The sequence below is a fragment of the Meleagris gallopavo genome, chromosome 20, assembly GCF_905368555.1.
Source record: "Meleagris gallopavo chromosome 20, MGAL_WU_HG_1.1, whole genome shotgun sequence".
NCBI classification, from domain to species: Eukaryota; Metazoa; Chordata; class Aves; order Galliformes; family Phasianidae; genus Meleagris; species Meleagris gallopavo.
The window spans coordinates 1,746,503-1,762,370 of record NC_139423.1 but is presented as its reverse complement, the minus strand read 5'-3'; the positions used below and the strand labels follow the sequence as shown (position 1 = coordinate 1,762,370).

General features: G+C 44.4%; 1 protein-coding gene across 4 annotated transcripts in view; it reads left to right on the top strand.

Annotated features, from left to right (window-relative positions):
* The first annotated feature begins 625 nt into the window (after window positions 1–625).
* Window positions 626–15,868, top strand: part of MYH10 (myosin heavy chain 10) — a 91,221-nt gene continuing 75,978 nt past the window's right edge. For 3 of the 4 annotated variants that reach the window (XM_085240191.1, XM_085240190.1, XM_085240189.1), the window contains exons 1-2: window positions 626–970; window positions 12,736–12,892. In XM_085240191.1, coding sequence (XP_085096317.1) covers window positions 626–970; window positions 12,736–12,892 — 502 coding nt within the window. Of the gene's footprint in view, window positions 971–12,735; window positions 12,893–15,868 lie in introns of those variants that run through there. The other variant, XM_085240192.1, reaches the window with a different exon arrangement.

Below are 15,868 nucleotides of genomic sequence, written 5' to 3'. Positions count from 1 at the left end.
AAAAGTGCAAAGTCTTAGAGCTTTAGGATGACGATGAGCTTGAAGGCTTGTTGGAGCTTCTGAAGTTCTTGTTTGTAGTTGAAAGTCAACTCTTTGTTAAAGTAAACGGCCTGGTGTCACTCATTCTGCTCTTTACTGAAGTTAGCTGTGTGTCGAATGTAATTAATGTATAATATTTGCTATTCAGTAGAAGTTGTGCTTCCTGGCAAGCTTACGTTGGAATCACCTCTCCTTTTTTTAGCCATCAAATATAGGTGCGTGTTGTTCTTACGGTTCTTGCCATTGCTGCAGTGTCTCTCTCGCTGGTGTACAACTGGACTTGGTCTGTGCTGCTTTTTCTGTAGCGGGTCTGGGATGATATGTGAAAGATCACTGACTTCTGGACAGTGATTTAATTATTCAGAGGGCCACTGCTGACAGGGGCTCCCGGTTGTATGGCAGTCTCATGCTATGGAAAGCCTTCACACTATGCCATCACCCATGGGAAGATGCAGACTTGGTGGCGGACCATTTAATTGGTGTCACAGCTCCGTTCATGGATAAGAGTGCCATATGTAACGTGCTGCTTGCTTTTCTCCTTTCCAATGCACAGGGTAACTGATAGAGGACACCTTCCCTTCCCACAATGGCACAGAGATCTGGGCAGGAAGATCCTGAGAGATACCTCTTTGTGGACAGGGCTGTCATCTACAACCCTGCCACCCAGGCTGATTGGACTGCCAAGAAGTTGGTGTGGATTCCTTCAGAACGCCATGGTTTTGAGGCAGCCAGCATCAAGGAGGAAAAGGGGGACGAAGTGTTGGTTGAACTGGCAGAGAATGGAAAGAAAGCGCTAGTCAATAAAGATGACATTCAGAAGATGAATCCCCCCAAGTTCTCAAAGGTGGAAGACATGGCAGAATTAACCTGTTTAAATGAAGCCTCTGTATTGCATAATTTAAAGGATCGGTATTACTCTGGGCTCATCTATGTAAGTACTAATTACTGGGTTCATTACGGTTGCTCGTTCAGCTGAAGTTTATCTGATTGCCATTCCTTTACTTATTTGAAATGGAGGAAGTGGGTCTTGGCTCTGGTTTTGATAACGTAAATGCTTTGTGTCCTTTGCATTTAGATTAGCCCTGTGTCTTTTTCCATGCTGTGTGCAGGTCAGGAACTCTGTTGTCATAAAACAAATAATAAAAATTTCTCCTATGGAAATAATTCTGCAAGCATCTTTCAAAAATAGAATGCTAAATGGCAGCTCTGGGTGCTTAGCTCATGCGGCTCATTAGAGCACTTGCCTCAGACATGCTTAACTGATACAGTGAATGGTATCAAATGGCTTGTTTGAACCGAGAGATTACAAAACCTAACTTTGCTGAATAACTGCTCTTTAATTGCTCGTATGAATAAACATGTATCTTGTTTTAACTTGCTGTCTATTAAAAATGGTAATAAGAGGCGAATTAAAAGCTGGAAAGTGCTAGGAATGCAGAATGTCTAATATCAACTCAGTGGGCCAGGAAAGAATGTGTTCAAGTACTTAAAATCAATAAGATAAAGCTTCCTTTTTCAGCAGTTTCGAAGCACTAATTGAAAGATGTGGTTTATTACCATCTTTCTTTTGAGTCAGGAATCACAAAGGCATTGGGGCTGTTTCTTCCTTGAACAACACTGAGTGCTGTCTGTGGCACGCAGCTCAGAGGAGCTCCTTGTCTCTTGGTGGACTGACTGCACAGTGGCTCGTAGTTTTTGGTGATACTTGGGCTCAACAAGCAGCCCTTCTATCTCAAGTGACTGGAACATCTGCTTAAACACTTGGCTCACTTTAATAAATGCTTGTTCTAAAGCTTAAATCCATTTTTATGTAGTTCTGCTAGTTGGTTGGCTCATTTCTCTTGTCCACTTAGGCATCAGAGGACCCTTGGTAATGTTTGGATTTAATAGATCTCTTCGTACCTGTGCTTCTGCGTTCACTTCTGTGTGGGTTTTTGCTTTTTGCCATTCCAAGGCCTTCCACCAAGAGCCTGAGCTCAGCGAAAAATGCTTCTGGAATGCTTCCTCTAAGCTTATAAGTAAACTAAATGGATAATTAGTGAGGACTGGATTGAGAATTAAAAGTAAACAAGTTGATAAGTCAAATATTCTATGTGTGTATCGATCATAGTGCTAGTTATGGAAGTTATTACATCCTCTCTACCAATATTCCTTTATAACAAGAGCTAAAAGGTGTAGACCTTACATTGGTGCTCGCTTGGACATTTAAGGGCTCCATGCATTCAGTGTCTCCGCAGATCGTTCTGGAGGTTGGTGCTGAGAACCTCTCACTCTTCATGCAGTCAAATGTGCTGCTGTGTTGCTCTGGATGAATGACAAACCAAAAACCTCTCTGTCTTGCTCAGGGGCCAGCTTGTCATGTACAGGAGTTTGTGACAGCTTACAGGTAGCTCACCTATTTCCAACCCTCTCCTGCTTCCCAAAATGGTGCTTTCTGTTTTCATGCTTGAGCTGTGGAGGCGCAGGCTCTGGATCTTGGTTCCTTGGCACTGAGGGACTGCTGTCACGTAGGAGGATTACTGCATCTGTGTGTTAGTGGTGACCTCCCCCGCCCCCGAGCTGGAAGTTGGTTGGGATCAAGAAGCTAATGGATTTGTTGGCCTTAACTGGAGGTCTGAGCCACAGCAACATTGCTGGAGGATGCTGCTTTTACCAAGAATAGTGTGTGTCTATGCACCTGGAATAACGGCTTATTGGAAGTTAAATCTCTGCTTACTTTGTGGAGGGGGAGGAACCACAGTTAGGAGTACTGTTGGAGGCTGAACGTTGGCAGAGAACAGGCCACGGAAATTTCAACAGCAGCTTGAGCTGGTGGGATTTGTAGTGCAGTTCTGCTCTTTCTCAAGGATCCCTATGTTTCCTCAGCCTTGCACCTGTGCTGCTGCTGGCTGCACACCCAGGAGCCATTGCTATTGCCTGGTAACCTGCTGATGTGCATCCGGCATGAAAAGCCAGAGTTAAGGGCTGGTGAAGTGAATTATAGGAAACTGACCTTGGCAAGAGTCAGTTTGAGGCATGTCTGGATTCCCAGGTGTTCTGATAATAACCAAACTGGTGTTCGTTTTAGTGCTGACCTTGAGCAGCTGAGATAGTCATGATGAATCTGATGTGCTTTCTATTAATTGCTAACCATTACCATGCAGAGTTGCCTTTCTAGGAAGAAGGTGAGACTGTTCTCTGGAGTAGAGTCATTTCCTTTCAGTCCCTAGAAAGGAATCAAGCTGTTAAATCTGACTGACAAGTCTAGTAATCTGTTGTTTACTTTCAGAATGAAACTAGTGGAGGAGCAGGGAGAGTTGACCACATCCAGCAGGTGCCAAGTTGCACGAACTGAGTGCTGGTGCTTGTCTCATTGAGAAGAGTTCCATGCAGCATTTAAGGAGGGATGGTGGGGAGTTAGAGAACCTGTAGCATCTCTGGTATCTGTCCAGTGGCATGATCTTGAGTTGCTGTATTACTGTGCAAGTGGTGAGCATGAATGGAGAACTGGAGACCGGTGGTTTGTGAGAGTATGTTGTCTGTACTTGGTCCTGTCTTCATTGCTGGTCTCTTCATGATGACATAGAAGACAAAAAGTAGCAGGGTTTGTATGGGATCTGCTGGGAAGAGTGGTTGGAGTGTGAACTCTGGTGAGCCCAGTCATGTGGAGGAGACAAAATGATTTCATTTCCTCCTCCATCTTTAACATCACCTGTTCTGCCTCTTGCCATAAGGTTTATTTTCAGTGTAGCTGAAGAACATTAAAATATCTTTCCTGGAGAAAATGTATTATTTTTGCAATTTATTCTGAAGCATACTATATTCACACCAAAAATGGGGCAAGCCTGTCATTATGGCTGCTTGTACACGGGCTTCCCTCCCTAACCCACCGACAGTAAAGCATGATCCCACACAGTCTCGAGTTCCACAGATGATCTGTGCTCATGCTGATTTTTGTGGTGAAAATCCAAACCTTATGCTTCTCTAGGTATGTCCACATTTCTTCTGGTAGGGATACAAGGGATATATCATGTGGATCTCTGAGACTCTAGACTGCCTGCTCTGCTCTGGAATGGCCAGCCTTAACCCTAGCCTCAGTCTGTAGTTAGTAGTGTCCTTCCTTGCTGTAGATCAAGGACTGGAGGCGGTTGGTTGTGAGTGTATTCAGGGGAATCCCCAAGGGCTGAGAGGTGGTTGGGAAGGTTTGGATCAATAGGACTTTGCTCAGACTGGTTATGTGCTGGTTCTTCAGTGTCCTTGTGCCTGATGAACTGCTTTCTCAGTGCCTTCTGGGGATGCTGCTGTAAGGGAGGAGTCCGCCTTTGGTCACGAGCTTTGGGTTTTTAGCTTGAGGGAGGGAACATCTTTCTGTTTGCAGTGGTGTTCTGAGTGCAGGTCTTGTAAAGGCTTCTAGCTTCCAGCTCTAGATCAGCGTTTCTAAGTAACATCAGGTAGACATGATTTCAGAGGGCAGGCTGAGTGAGAATCTTTAAATCAAATGGCAAAATAGAGGCACCCACTGGGAAGAATCGCTTGTGAGGGTCTATCAGCTTTGCATGATGCAAAGTTCTCCAGACCTTTGTTGCTTTCCTGCTTTGTGGCCAACTGCAGGCTGCTTGCCTCGCTACTTCATGAGGTTCTGGGTTCCCTCTGAGCCAGCTTCTGACCCGCACACTGTCCAGCATGGTGTTTGAAGGTAGGAATTCACTCTTTGCCTGTTGACCTGCTGTGCTGGGAGCTGGGGGGATCGGGAGCTGTGCCACTTGTGACTCAGACAGCTGTGGTGTCAGTTTGCTGCTTCAGAGCAGGGGCTGAAGCTGTGGCTTTGGCTGTCAGAGCTGTAGCTGTCACCTTCCATTGCATCCCCAGGACAAAGGAGATACTTGAAATGGATGTCTGGCTTGGTGGTGAGGGATGGGGCTGCCAGAGGAGATCACCAAGAAGGCAGAACTTAGTCTGGAAGCAAAATGCAGGGGGAAGAGTTGCTGCACTTGATAATATGGAGGGGGAAAATACAGAGCTGCTTTGATGGAGAGCTGCAAATAATGCTCCAAAGGAGTTGCTGGTGTAGGAGGAAGCATTTTCTCCATCTTCATTTGTGTGCTTCGTTATCAACAAAGCACTAAAGATCACAATTCAGAAAGATTATATATAGGTTATACATAGTCACGTCAGCTATGTTCAAAATTAGGTTTCTGGGCAGAACTTACTATCTGATTTGACTCATGGCTGATGTGAAGAAGAGAACTGTTGGCGTATGTATGTGGTTTTTTCTTTTTCTTTTTTTTTACCCTTTTTTTCTGTCTGCACTTTGAAAATGAGAGCTTCAGTAGGTGACTAATCATCACACTGCTGAGAGTCCTTCCATTTCAGAGCAAGATCTTATTTTTTTTCTTGAGTTCTGAATTGGAATTTCAAGGTATGCTACAGAATTGAATTTCAAGGTATGCTACACCACTTAAGGACTGTGCAAAACAGAGGTCAGGGTTGTTCCTGGTCACTTCAAGTGTTTCAGTGCTTTGGTAGGCAGCAGTCTGGATTCAGTTTTTGGAATATCTTGAATTTTTAAGTCACTCTGAAGTGTTTTAGTAAATAGGAATGCGACTGACTGCAGAGATCGGGAGTGAAATACCTCCATTCTGCTGGATGGAAGGTAAGTTGTTTGCAGCATGGGCAGGAATTGGGAAGAACAAGCTGATGACTGTACTACTACTGAGGTAGGGCTGGATGAAACCTCCCAGCAATACAAAGCTCTGCTTTTGTCTCAATAGTTCCGTGGTGGAAAATAGAAGGGAAAAGGAGAACCTCTTGCCCAACTCACTAACACATATTTTGTTAAAGCAAAAGGATTGCGTAAGTGAACTTGAACGGTGTGGATCCTGCACAAGTTTGACACACCTGTCTGCTTCTCCAGGAGAGAAAAGTGTCACATCTGAGTTGCAGGGCTGTATTTGACTGATGGATGTGGACAAATAGCTGAGAAGTTCCTGGAAAGCCGTGTGTCTGTCTGCTCACTGGCTCTGTGTAGTCCTGGTGTTTGATTAACTGAGGGGAGACGCTGCAGGCCCTGAAGTATCTGCCTTGTGCAAAGGCTGCCATTCCTGTGCCTGCCAGGATGGAATGAAGGAGTTGCCCATTTAAACTTTGGGTGTTGTTAATCTGTCATTAAGGCTGACCATCAGTATCTCTTAGGGTTTATAAAAACCGTATTCAAAATGTATTGCCCCGTGTGTTCTGCTCTATTCCTTGCTCTCCTGAAGGGAGGGGCCATGGCCTACAGTTAATGTGGCTTACTGATATTCCATAAGTCGTGGCAATAACTGCTTCCTGACCTCGTTTGGTCACAAGGATTGAGGCAGCTGTCTGAGAAATTCTGCTGGTTTTGGCTTAGCCTGGTTCTGCTGTTCCTGTGGAAGAAGAGAGGGATGCTGAGGCACATTGAGGAAGGTTTTAGACTCAACTCTGAAGTCTTTTGAACTCAAAATATGGATCACTTTCACCACCCACCACTCAGTTCCATTTTAGCAAAGACTTTTCCAAAAGGGTTGGAAGCTGTGCAACTCCAAGGGCTTCTGGAACTTTCCTGCTAATTACTGCTCTCTGCATATGCTGCTTTTTCCTAGCAGCAAGGAAGAAAACATGCTCACAATTGTGGTTACAAACACTTCGGCAGATATTTTTTAGAATTACAAGCATTACCTCCATAATTGGTCTGCAGCCCAGTTTTTTTTTTCCCTATACTTTCCATTTTATTGAGGCAGAAGAGGGGGAAGATGGACAAATGAGCTGCAGATCCCAGCTGCAGAGACTGCTGTGGGGGGCAGGTCTCAAGCTGTAACCTGTTTCTTCTTATGCCACCGCTCCTGTGAGGCCAGAGCATAACCTAAAGCAGTGATTGTAATTATATAACCTGATGTGTTCTAATTGTTTCAGTTTTTGTGCTGGTCCAGTTGGGAGAACTTCAGATCACTTTGTTACAGACTGCTAACAGCAGACCCTGCAGGAATCTTGAGTCTGTACCTTCGCTTCATCTTCCCAGCATGAACCAGTTGTGTGGGCTCTGGTACTTGGTAACACGCAGCAGTGCTTGGGTTCAAATTGATGACTGCTTCGACCTCAAGTTGTTTTTAGGTTAATTCTGGTTTGTGGAAGGCTCATAAATGTGATCAAGTTGAGTTTTGATGTATTAAAATCTCTCGTCTCTAGGCAAGAAGGGATACAAAGTCTGATGCATTCAGCAAACCTTTAGCGATGGTCGCATAGCAGCCTACAGGGATGCAGTAGTTTGGTTTAACACGGTGCCTCTCTTCAGCTGAGCGCTCACATCCAGCAGAGCCCTTTGAGCCCAGCGCCTGCAGCAGGCAGCCTGAGGTGGGCTGGGTGCCGCTGTGCGGCCCTGCGAGGGATATTAATACTGCAGTGCCCTGCCGAGGGCTGGGATCGTGTTGTCCCCTGTGAGGCTGGGCACGGCTGGGGCAGTTGCACTGTGCTGTCAGTCTGAGTGGGAGCTCTGAGCGGGGCGTAACCCGTGCTGCCAAATTACATCGTTTGTTCTCTTTTTAAACAGTCTGAAGCTGTAAATGTGACAGTGCAGTGCTGGTGAGCTCCCTGTCTGCAGGGCTGGCTGCAGAGAATGTCTGTAGACAGTGCTGTTCTCCAGTTTTGGGCAGTGTTTTTGCTTTAATAGCTCTATGTGTGTTCCCTTTGTCGTCCCCACAGAGATCTTGCCCTTCAGCTGCTTGAGTAGCAGCCAGGGCTGCTGTCCTTGTCCAGCCCAGCTTCTGTCAGGCTGAGGCTCCTGCTGTCCCCCTATGTCTCTCACCCTTGCTGGTGTCTCTGACCTCTGCTTGCTGGATGCCGTAGGACTGAATTATTTTAGCTAGCAGTTTGTGCAGACATCTGGATTAATTCAGGTTCCAGGCTGCCAACTGCTCTGGCTGGGGGTGATGGTGATGTGCCGGATGCTGGCTGGGCTGCAGCTGTGCCTGGTGGAGGATGTGTTCCTTTCCAGGCCACAGCTTCTGGCTGCTGCTTCTCAGGGGCTGAAGAGCTACATCCCATTCTGTACAGTGTGAATTTCAGGTTACCTCAGTGAGTAGGGGAGGAAGGCTGTATGTGAGAAACACACACCCAGCTCAGAGGCTTAAGTAAGGTGTGGAGAGTGAAAGGCAGCAGCTGTGCAACCTAAGAAGGTAAAACTGGACAAGGGAACTATGATGTGGTGTTGCAGCTTTCCCATCTGGAGGATGGGCCCTACATTTGCAAACGTGGGATACAGGTCTTGTTTTCTAGGCAAGATACTAGTGGGTTACACCGCAATTAACAGTAGGGGATGCCTAGAAGCTTATTTCAGCTTAATTATTGATGTAGTAGTGGACTAATGTCTGTCACTTTCTGTGTTTGAGGAACTGCAGATAAACATTGAGCCTGGGTACTGTAGCAAGGCAAACTGTTCCATTTCTCCCATTAGAGAACTGACCTGCCTCTTGCTGATGTGCTCTGAAACCACTCTTTATAGAGGCCTTTTCCTGATGTTGCAGCAGGAAGCACCAACCTAGCCATCATAACATCATTTTCCTTGATGGGAGAACTGCAAGGCTGGACTGTTAAGCTAGGGAGCTGTACAAAGGTTTGGACACTACTGCCATTGTACAGGTACATACACAGTTTTGATGTGGCTTTAAGGAAAGACAGCACTTGGGAACCTGAAGCACTGGTACCAATCAGTGGGAGTGATCCTGAAGTCTGCAAGTTGAATCTTTCTTCTTTTGTGTCTGGAGAGTTCAGATAAAGTGAGAGGTAACTCTTTTCCATTACCTGTGTGGCACTGGTAAGCTGCACTCCTAGAGCACAAATGATGCACAGTGTCAGACAGGTGCGTATGTCTGTCTCTTTCTCAGGTTGCTTACTGCTAGGAATATACCATAGCTTTCAAATAGGCCTCTGCAAGCAGGCTGAACTCTTTAGTCTGGGGCTGCATACCAAAATCCAAATTATTAAGTGATATATTACTGGATTAAAGCTTGGAAGCATCTGGAAATATTCAAACTCCACAATTAGTGTCCTGAAGGAGAGTTTGTGTACAGCACTGTCAGAGCTCTGCTTTACTGTTTGTCTCTGGAGCCTTGCCTGGAGAGCATGCATTCCAGCAGGCAGTGTTGCTGTTGCTCGATATTGTCTATATCCTGTTCCTGTGCAAAGCAGAACTGTATTTCAAGCAGCTAGCTAGCTTGCAGCTGATCACGCAGTCCTAAGGTGAGTAAGCACCTATACTTCAATTTTTCAATCTACAGACCTAACGCTGTAAGCTGAAACTTGAAGTCTGGTTCCTCATCCAGACTGGACAGTTGCTGTAGCTCTGCAGCGCTCAATTCTAATTTGGGTCTCCTAGTTTGGGCCCTGGGAAGCAGAGGAGGCTCAGGGCATCACTCTGCCCTGCCTGGGTCTGAAAGCTTTAGGCACCTGCAGCAGCTGCCTGGGGTTGGTCATTGAGCAGGGTGTTTATTTGTAAGGCAGGTGTAAATATGTGTATGGTATGTATTTTCCTCTGGCAGGTCACAAAGAACTTCTGAAAAAGTTTTCAACAATCCCAACCTATTTATCTTGCCTTCAGGTTGCATGTTATCTCTCCTTTGGGGGATCTTGGTGCCATCTTTCCTCAAATAAATGAAGTCTCTGTAGCACAGTGGTGTTTTGAAAGAAGTGTGACTTCAGATTCTGCAGGGAAAGGGCAGGAGGGTGAACTGAGCGACAGGTATGCAGGGCATCAAGATGGTTGGGTTTGTGGTACTGCATGTGGAAGAGCTTTCCTATGGTGGAGATCTAGTGGTCAGTGATACAAATTTATCCTCCAAATGAATGAACCTCAGCATCGGTGAAAGTAGTGAATAGTTCATTTGCTTATTGGGGTCATTCCAGGTTCTCTGATCCTTGCACTGGGAAGTGGTCTGGAAAGGCTTCCAGGTTAGGTGTCATCAGTAGAGCTCAGAAACTTGTTAAGTTTGTTGTTATGAGATGTGAGTTAAACAGCTGCATCCTTGGTAAGGTGTATCCCAGAGGTGAACCCAGGTCTGTAGAGCTGGATAGGTAACAAACAGAGCAGGGCCCCAGGTGGAGCTGGTGAAAGGTTCCAGAATCACCCTGTATGAATGAGCTGCACTGGATTATGCCTAATTAACTGTCTGTGTGGCTGCAGTGATCAGAGGATGTGCTGGAGCAGAGCTGGGAGCTGACCTGACTGTAGGAATTCTTTTCTCATGACCAGATCTCATCTGCAGTCAGCAGTAAGCTGGTCTTCGTCATCCAAAGTGAGCATAGCAGGGAAATCTGGTGGTTGCAGGATGGGTGGATAAATGTGTGCCTTGCTTCTTGCTATCATTGCTTGAATGCTGGAATGATAAAGAGATTTATGGTGATCTTTTGATGTCTTCATGCTATTGGTACTGCTTGTAGATGAGTGTGGGTGACCTCATTTGGCTCCTTGGTCTGCTGAACAACGCCATTAAAGTAACCATCCTGCCTTCCTTCTCCATTGTGATCTGACGAGTGGCCATGAGTGCATTTGGTCAGGGAGCTCACTCTGTTACTGACCAGTTCTTTTTGAAATTTGTCCTCCAAGAGGAATCGCCCACTCAAAGTCACTGCCAGGGCAGCAGTGCTGGTGGGAGGGGTGGTGGTAGGGCTGGGAGGGAGGCAGAGAGGGACTGCACTCTCACCAAAAGCCCTTTGCTTATGTTGAGTTAATAATAAGTTGTTCTTTGTGCTTGGGTCAACTGACCTGATAACATCTGTTTCCTTTCTTGAGAAATACATACGTTATTACAAAGATGTTTGGCTAGGTAAGGCACTGCAGTTCTTATCATCCAGCATATCAGAACAAAGCAGAGATTCCTTTCCAGTCAGGACATCTGATGTAACACCAAGTTCTTTTCCTTTACTGATAGCTCCCGGCTCAGAGATCACCTTCTGCCTGTGCTTCCAGGATCCTTTGTATGTGCAGAAAGAATAAAGTTCCTCTTCTTCCAAATAAAGAAGGTTTTTAAATTAAGAAGTGCTGTAAGATTCTTGCGTTGTCTGCTTAATACTACGTAGGCTCCCAGCAGCTGTCAGTGAAGTCTGGGCTAGCTGTAGCTGTATCCTCTCTTCTAACAGGCTGGTAAGGCAAGACAGACTTCCTGTCCCAGAAAGATGCTTGCTGCTCCTGTCAGAAGACAGCTGGTCTCTCTTGCTAACGTTCCCATGGTACTAAAGATGCTTATGGTGTTAATGGCTAAAATGTGCTTCCAAAACTTGGTATAAAATAAAATCTCTCCACTAATCTCCATTTCATAAGAAAACATCGCTTGGGATGGGTTTAGAAAGGCTGGGAACCATTGTGATGCCTTGGATGCCTCAGTTCAGGGAGATAAGGCATTTCTTTTGGCAGTGCACAATGTTGTCTTTCTGTTACCTTGCCTTTGTTACTCAGGCAGGCCCTTGCAGCCAGTCCATGTTTGCATATCCTCCTACTGGGCAAAGGGAGGCTTGATTATTTTCCATCTCTATGTATTAATATGTATCACTGCTGATATTTATGTATATTACTTATGTGTGATAACTTCTGTAGAGCAGAGGTTGAACTGTTCCAAAGTCATCTTGATACTTAATTCATATGGAAATGTGGACCTATATGTATGGCTTGTACTCAATTTTAATAACAGTAAGAAAGAAATGCTTCAATAAGAGTGAATTCAAGGAGCAGTGTAAAAATTGTACTTGAATGTTTTGGTATGATGGCAGCTCTGATTTCTGTTCAGTACCAGCTCTAAAAGCAGGTGGCAGGATGCTGTGCAGTGCCTGCTGCTGGGCTGCCCTGGGAGCAGGATGCAGGGGGACAATGGAAGGAGCAGCATCTCCAGGAGAAGAAAGACATGGCATCATAGGAAAACAGCAGGATGGCAAGAATAGTGGTTGGGAATAATAGGCTTTTTCCTTATCCAAGTTATATAATAGAATAATGATATATTAGCCTAAATAACTGGGGTTTGCTCTTGCACAAAGTCTCTGCTCTCTGTCCTTATCAACCACTGGCAGTCCCAGCTAAAGAATATGTGAAGAATGTGATGTCCTCTCTTTGCTTCTTCAAAGTCTGGTCTTCCGCAAGTGGTTCTCAGTACCATGCGTAGTTCTGTGTCACTGCAGTAACTCAGAAGATATTTAGTAGTTGATTATTTGATTATTTGTTTTCCTCTGTGTTGTGTGATACATAAAATCATTGTTCTCTATTGTAAGCTCTTGATTTTTTTCCTTTAATTTAACTGTTCTTAGAGGATGATTATAGGGTAAATCAATATTCCAGTTCTTCCAAGTATAAAAATGAAAATACTTTGAGCAGGCATGTTACTGAAGGAGTAGAACATCAAAAGGTGCCCTTAATTCTTTAACTTTGTAAGTAGAAAAGAGACTTAAATATCTGTGGGAAGGAGATCAGATGTTCCACTTCTGTGTTTATTTACGTTGATTATCTTTAAATGACTTTTAATGCAGGTAATTAAAGAGCTTTTTAATAGAACTATAAGCCAGCGGTCTGAGTATAGCACGTACTTAAAGTTCTCCAGCAGAAAGGACCTTAATTTTGTTCTAAGAGAAATACAGTGTAGCCTGTGAAAAATGTCTTGCTCCTTGTGTTTCTAATCCAATTCTGTGTTTATTAATGGAAACCTCTTTTCTTTTTTTAAGACCTATTCAGGGCTGTTCTGCGTAGTTATAAACCCCTACAAGAACCTCCCGATTTACTCAGAGAACATCATAGAGATGTACAGAGGGAAGAAGCGCCACGAAATGCCACCACACATTTATGCCATATCTGAGTCTGCATACAGATGCATGCTGCAAGGTAAGGGTGTTAACCTTTCTTACGGTCATTCAGTGAGTCTCAACTCTTCAGTGCACCTAAAACTCCCGAGTTTTGGAAGTTTAGCAGTTTATTTTCCTGCTTTGTTGTAGTTCTTAACACAATCTCTATTTCCTCTTGTACTCAAAAAAAAAAAAAAAAAAAAAAAAAGAATGCTCTCTTACCTAGAGACTTCAGCTTTTAGAGCAGAAGTAACTTGGAGCCTGACCCCTCACTGGTGTGTTTGTCTGCCTTACTGTGGCTCAGAAGCAGATGGATGCCAGCAGGAGGTGTGCTGTGCCAGCTGGGGGCACTGGAAGTTGTAATGGAAATACTTCCTTCTAAAAGAAAAAGAGATAAGATTGATGTCAAAAGTTGTAAGTGCCCTGGCATTGAGTGAAGTGAGAATGAGAAAGTGCAACGAAAGAGAAAAGCTGAGGTGTAATGGATTGTTTTTGTGCTCCTTTAAAAATGGTGACATTTTGGCCACTGGAAGTAATAATCTGAAATGGCAGTGAAACACAGCCAGATACTTCACCTTGAAGATGCAGGGTTCTCCACCAAACTCGTGTGGGGTGTATCTGCAGCAAAGCGGAGCAACTTCATGGTGGGCACTTTGAACTTTGGAAAATTCAGATCTGGCAGATAAACATATTGAATTAAACACCACTCTTGTAAGTATGCTGAAAGAAGCAAAAGCATTAAACTTGTACAGCTGCTCTTCTGACGCAGTGTTGGGTGGTACTGTCTGCGTTGGTTGGTGGCTTACACTGGGGATACCTTACTGATCCAGAAACACCAGCTTGCTCTATCTAGAGAAGGGCAAGCAGGAAAGAGAAGCCTGAAAAATGTGCTGTGTTGTGCTGTACGGTGTCTTGGAGAGAAGCTACAGCCTCTTGACCACAACATAAACCTCTTGCAACTCAGATCAGAGTCTTCCTACTTAGAAGACAAGTGCAGGCTTTGGGGTTGTATTAAGGAGTTTATTTGTAGACATCTAGTGATTTGAGGATGAGGCAGGTTCTTGAGACAGAGATCATCTCATACAGTGTAAGTCAACATCAGTAGTTCTCAAGGCTCAGATGCTCTCTGTGTCTGTTCACCAGTACCAGTTTGTATCTCTGGACTTCTTGCTGGATGTACAAATTTTGTACTGAACTTGGGAAACTAGGTTTAAAAAAAAAGCTTTCATATAAAGTCTGTGTTTAGGTACAGTCTTGTTTTCTTTTCATACTGATAGATCTCTGTTCAACGTCTTTCAGTGCTTCCTTGCCTTGTGATTTTGATAGTGTGAATTTTTTCTCTCTTAAAAGAATGAGGGCGTGGATTAGAATAAAAATAGTTGGGAGCTGTGCAGCAGGACCAGTGTATTACAGAATGATTTCTTCAAGGTTAACTAAATCTGTGTTTCTAGTATCCTTCGTCTGTATGGAACTGTTCCCTGGTTATTTTAGCAAGTGATTGCAATCGGGCAGTGAACTTTCTGTTGATGGTTTGCCTTCACAATTCCTTGGCTAAGGATAAGTAAGAGCTCAGGAATAGGTATTGGCAGTAGGCAAATATTTTACTTTAGCAAGTTGTTCTTGCCTAATTGGGTTAGGTCAGAAGAGACCTCCAGAGGAAGGGGAAAAGCAGCACAGCTTCTGATTTTGTAGTGCCCTCAGTGAATTGTTTACAGCCATTGCTCTGCTGTAGGAGAAAGGTGGAGTACAGAGTTCTGGAGATATTTGCCTGAAGTATGAGGCATGGCTATTTGTATTGGTGATTTGCCTGGCTTCTCGTGTTCTTGTGAAGCAGTCATGGGCTGTGATGAGAATGCCTGGTGAGCATTTGTGTGAAGTGGGATAAGTGGAAGGGAGGGGTGGCTCCGCTGCTGCTCAGTGTTGGGCTTTGGCTTGCAGGGCCTCTAGGTGGGAGCTGCAAACACAGCAGTGCTTGAGGGAGCTCAGTTTATCTTTAGCTACAATTGCAATTTGTCCGATCACTCAGAGTATCAACCAGCACTTACCCTAATGGTAGGAGTCAGTAACAATATTCAACTTATTTTTTGGTTACCAGTTTGCAGTAGGAGACCAAGTGTGGATGTGCCTGTCACTGGGTAGGGACAGTTAGGTTTTTCTTCATAGCTGAGGAGTTGATACAATTCACAGTTTCCTTAATCTAATTATTCCTTATATTTTGCTCTAGACTTTGTCATAAACTGATGGAACAGAAAACTTGTACTGGAAGCTTTTGGTTAGTAGAAATAGGTCTCTAAGCAAGAGCTAGCTGTCTTCATTGCAGCACTTCAGGTGAAGTCATCAGTGGTCTCCACTAACACAGCCTTATTTAAGCACAGTCTGACAGTGCTTTTCTGAGCAGTTGCTGATGTGGTTATCAAACCTTCTGCAGTTCCCATCCCTGTTTGTGCATGCAGTTGCTTTGGGAGGTGAAGATAGGATGGCAAAGGGAGAGTGAATTGGGGGTAGAGAGTTGTTATTTCAGTAGTACTGGAAATAATTGTTGTGCTAATGTAGTTAGTTTCTTTTGATATAGATGACTACTGTGTCCAGTATTTGGCTTCTGGAATTTAATTATTAGGATTCAAAACTGCGATTGAAGCCATAGGAATGCTGTTTCGTTGGATAATATGACCATAACCTTAGAGAATACCTTAGCCATTAATTTAGGTCAATGAAAGTGGGTTGGCTGTATTTTCCTGGCCCGCTCAGTGGTATTTTGTGCAGTGTAATCATGTTTACTTTTCTCGTAATCATAGCTACTAATTTTCCAGGTGTTGGTGAAATGTGTTTACGCTGATCACCGGGATACTTGGACCCGAGCTGTGTGTGAGCAACCAGATTTCTTACAACACAGTTCCTGTGTGCTGGTAGTAAGGGGCAGCAAGTAAACTGCTACTCGTAGTTTAGCCCTTCTGTGCCTTTCATTCAGAGCTTAGATGATGAGAGATCGACTTCACATTTCTGCTGAGCTGAGGGT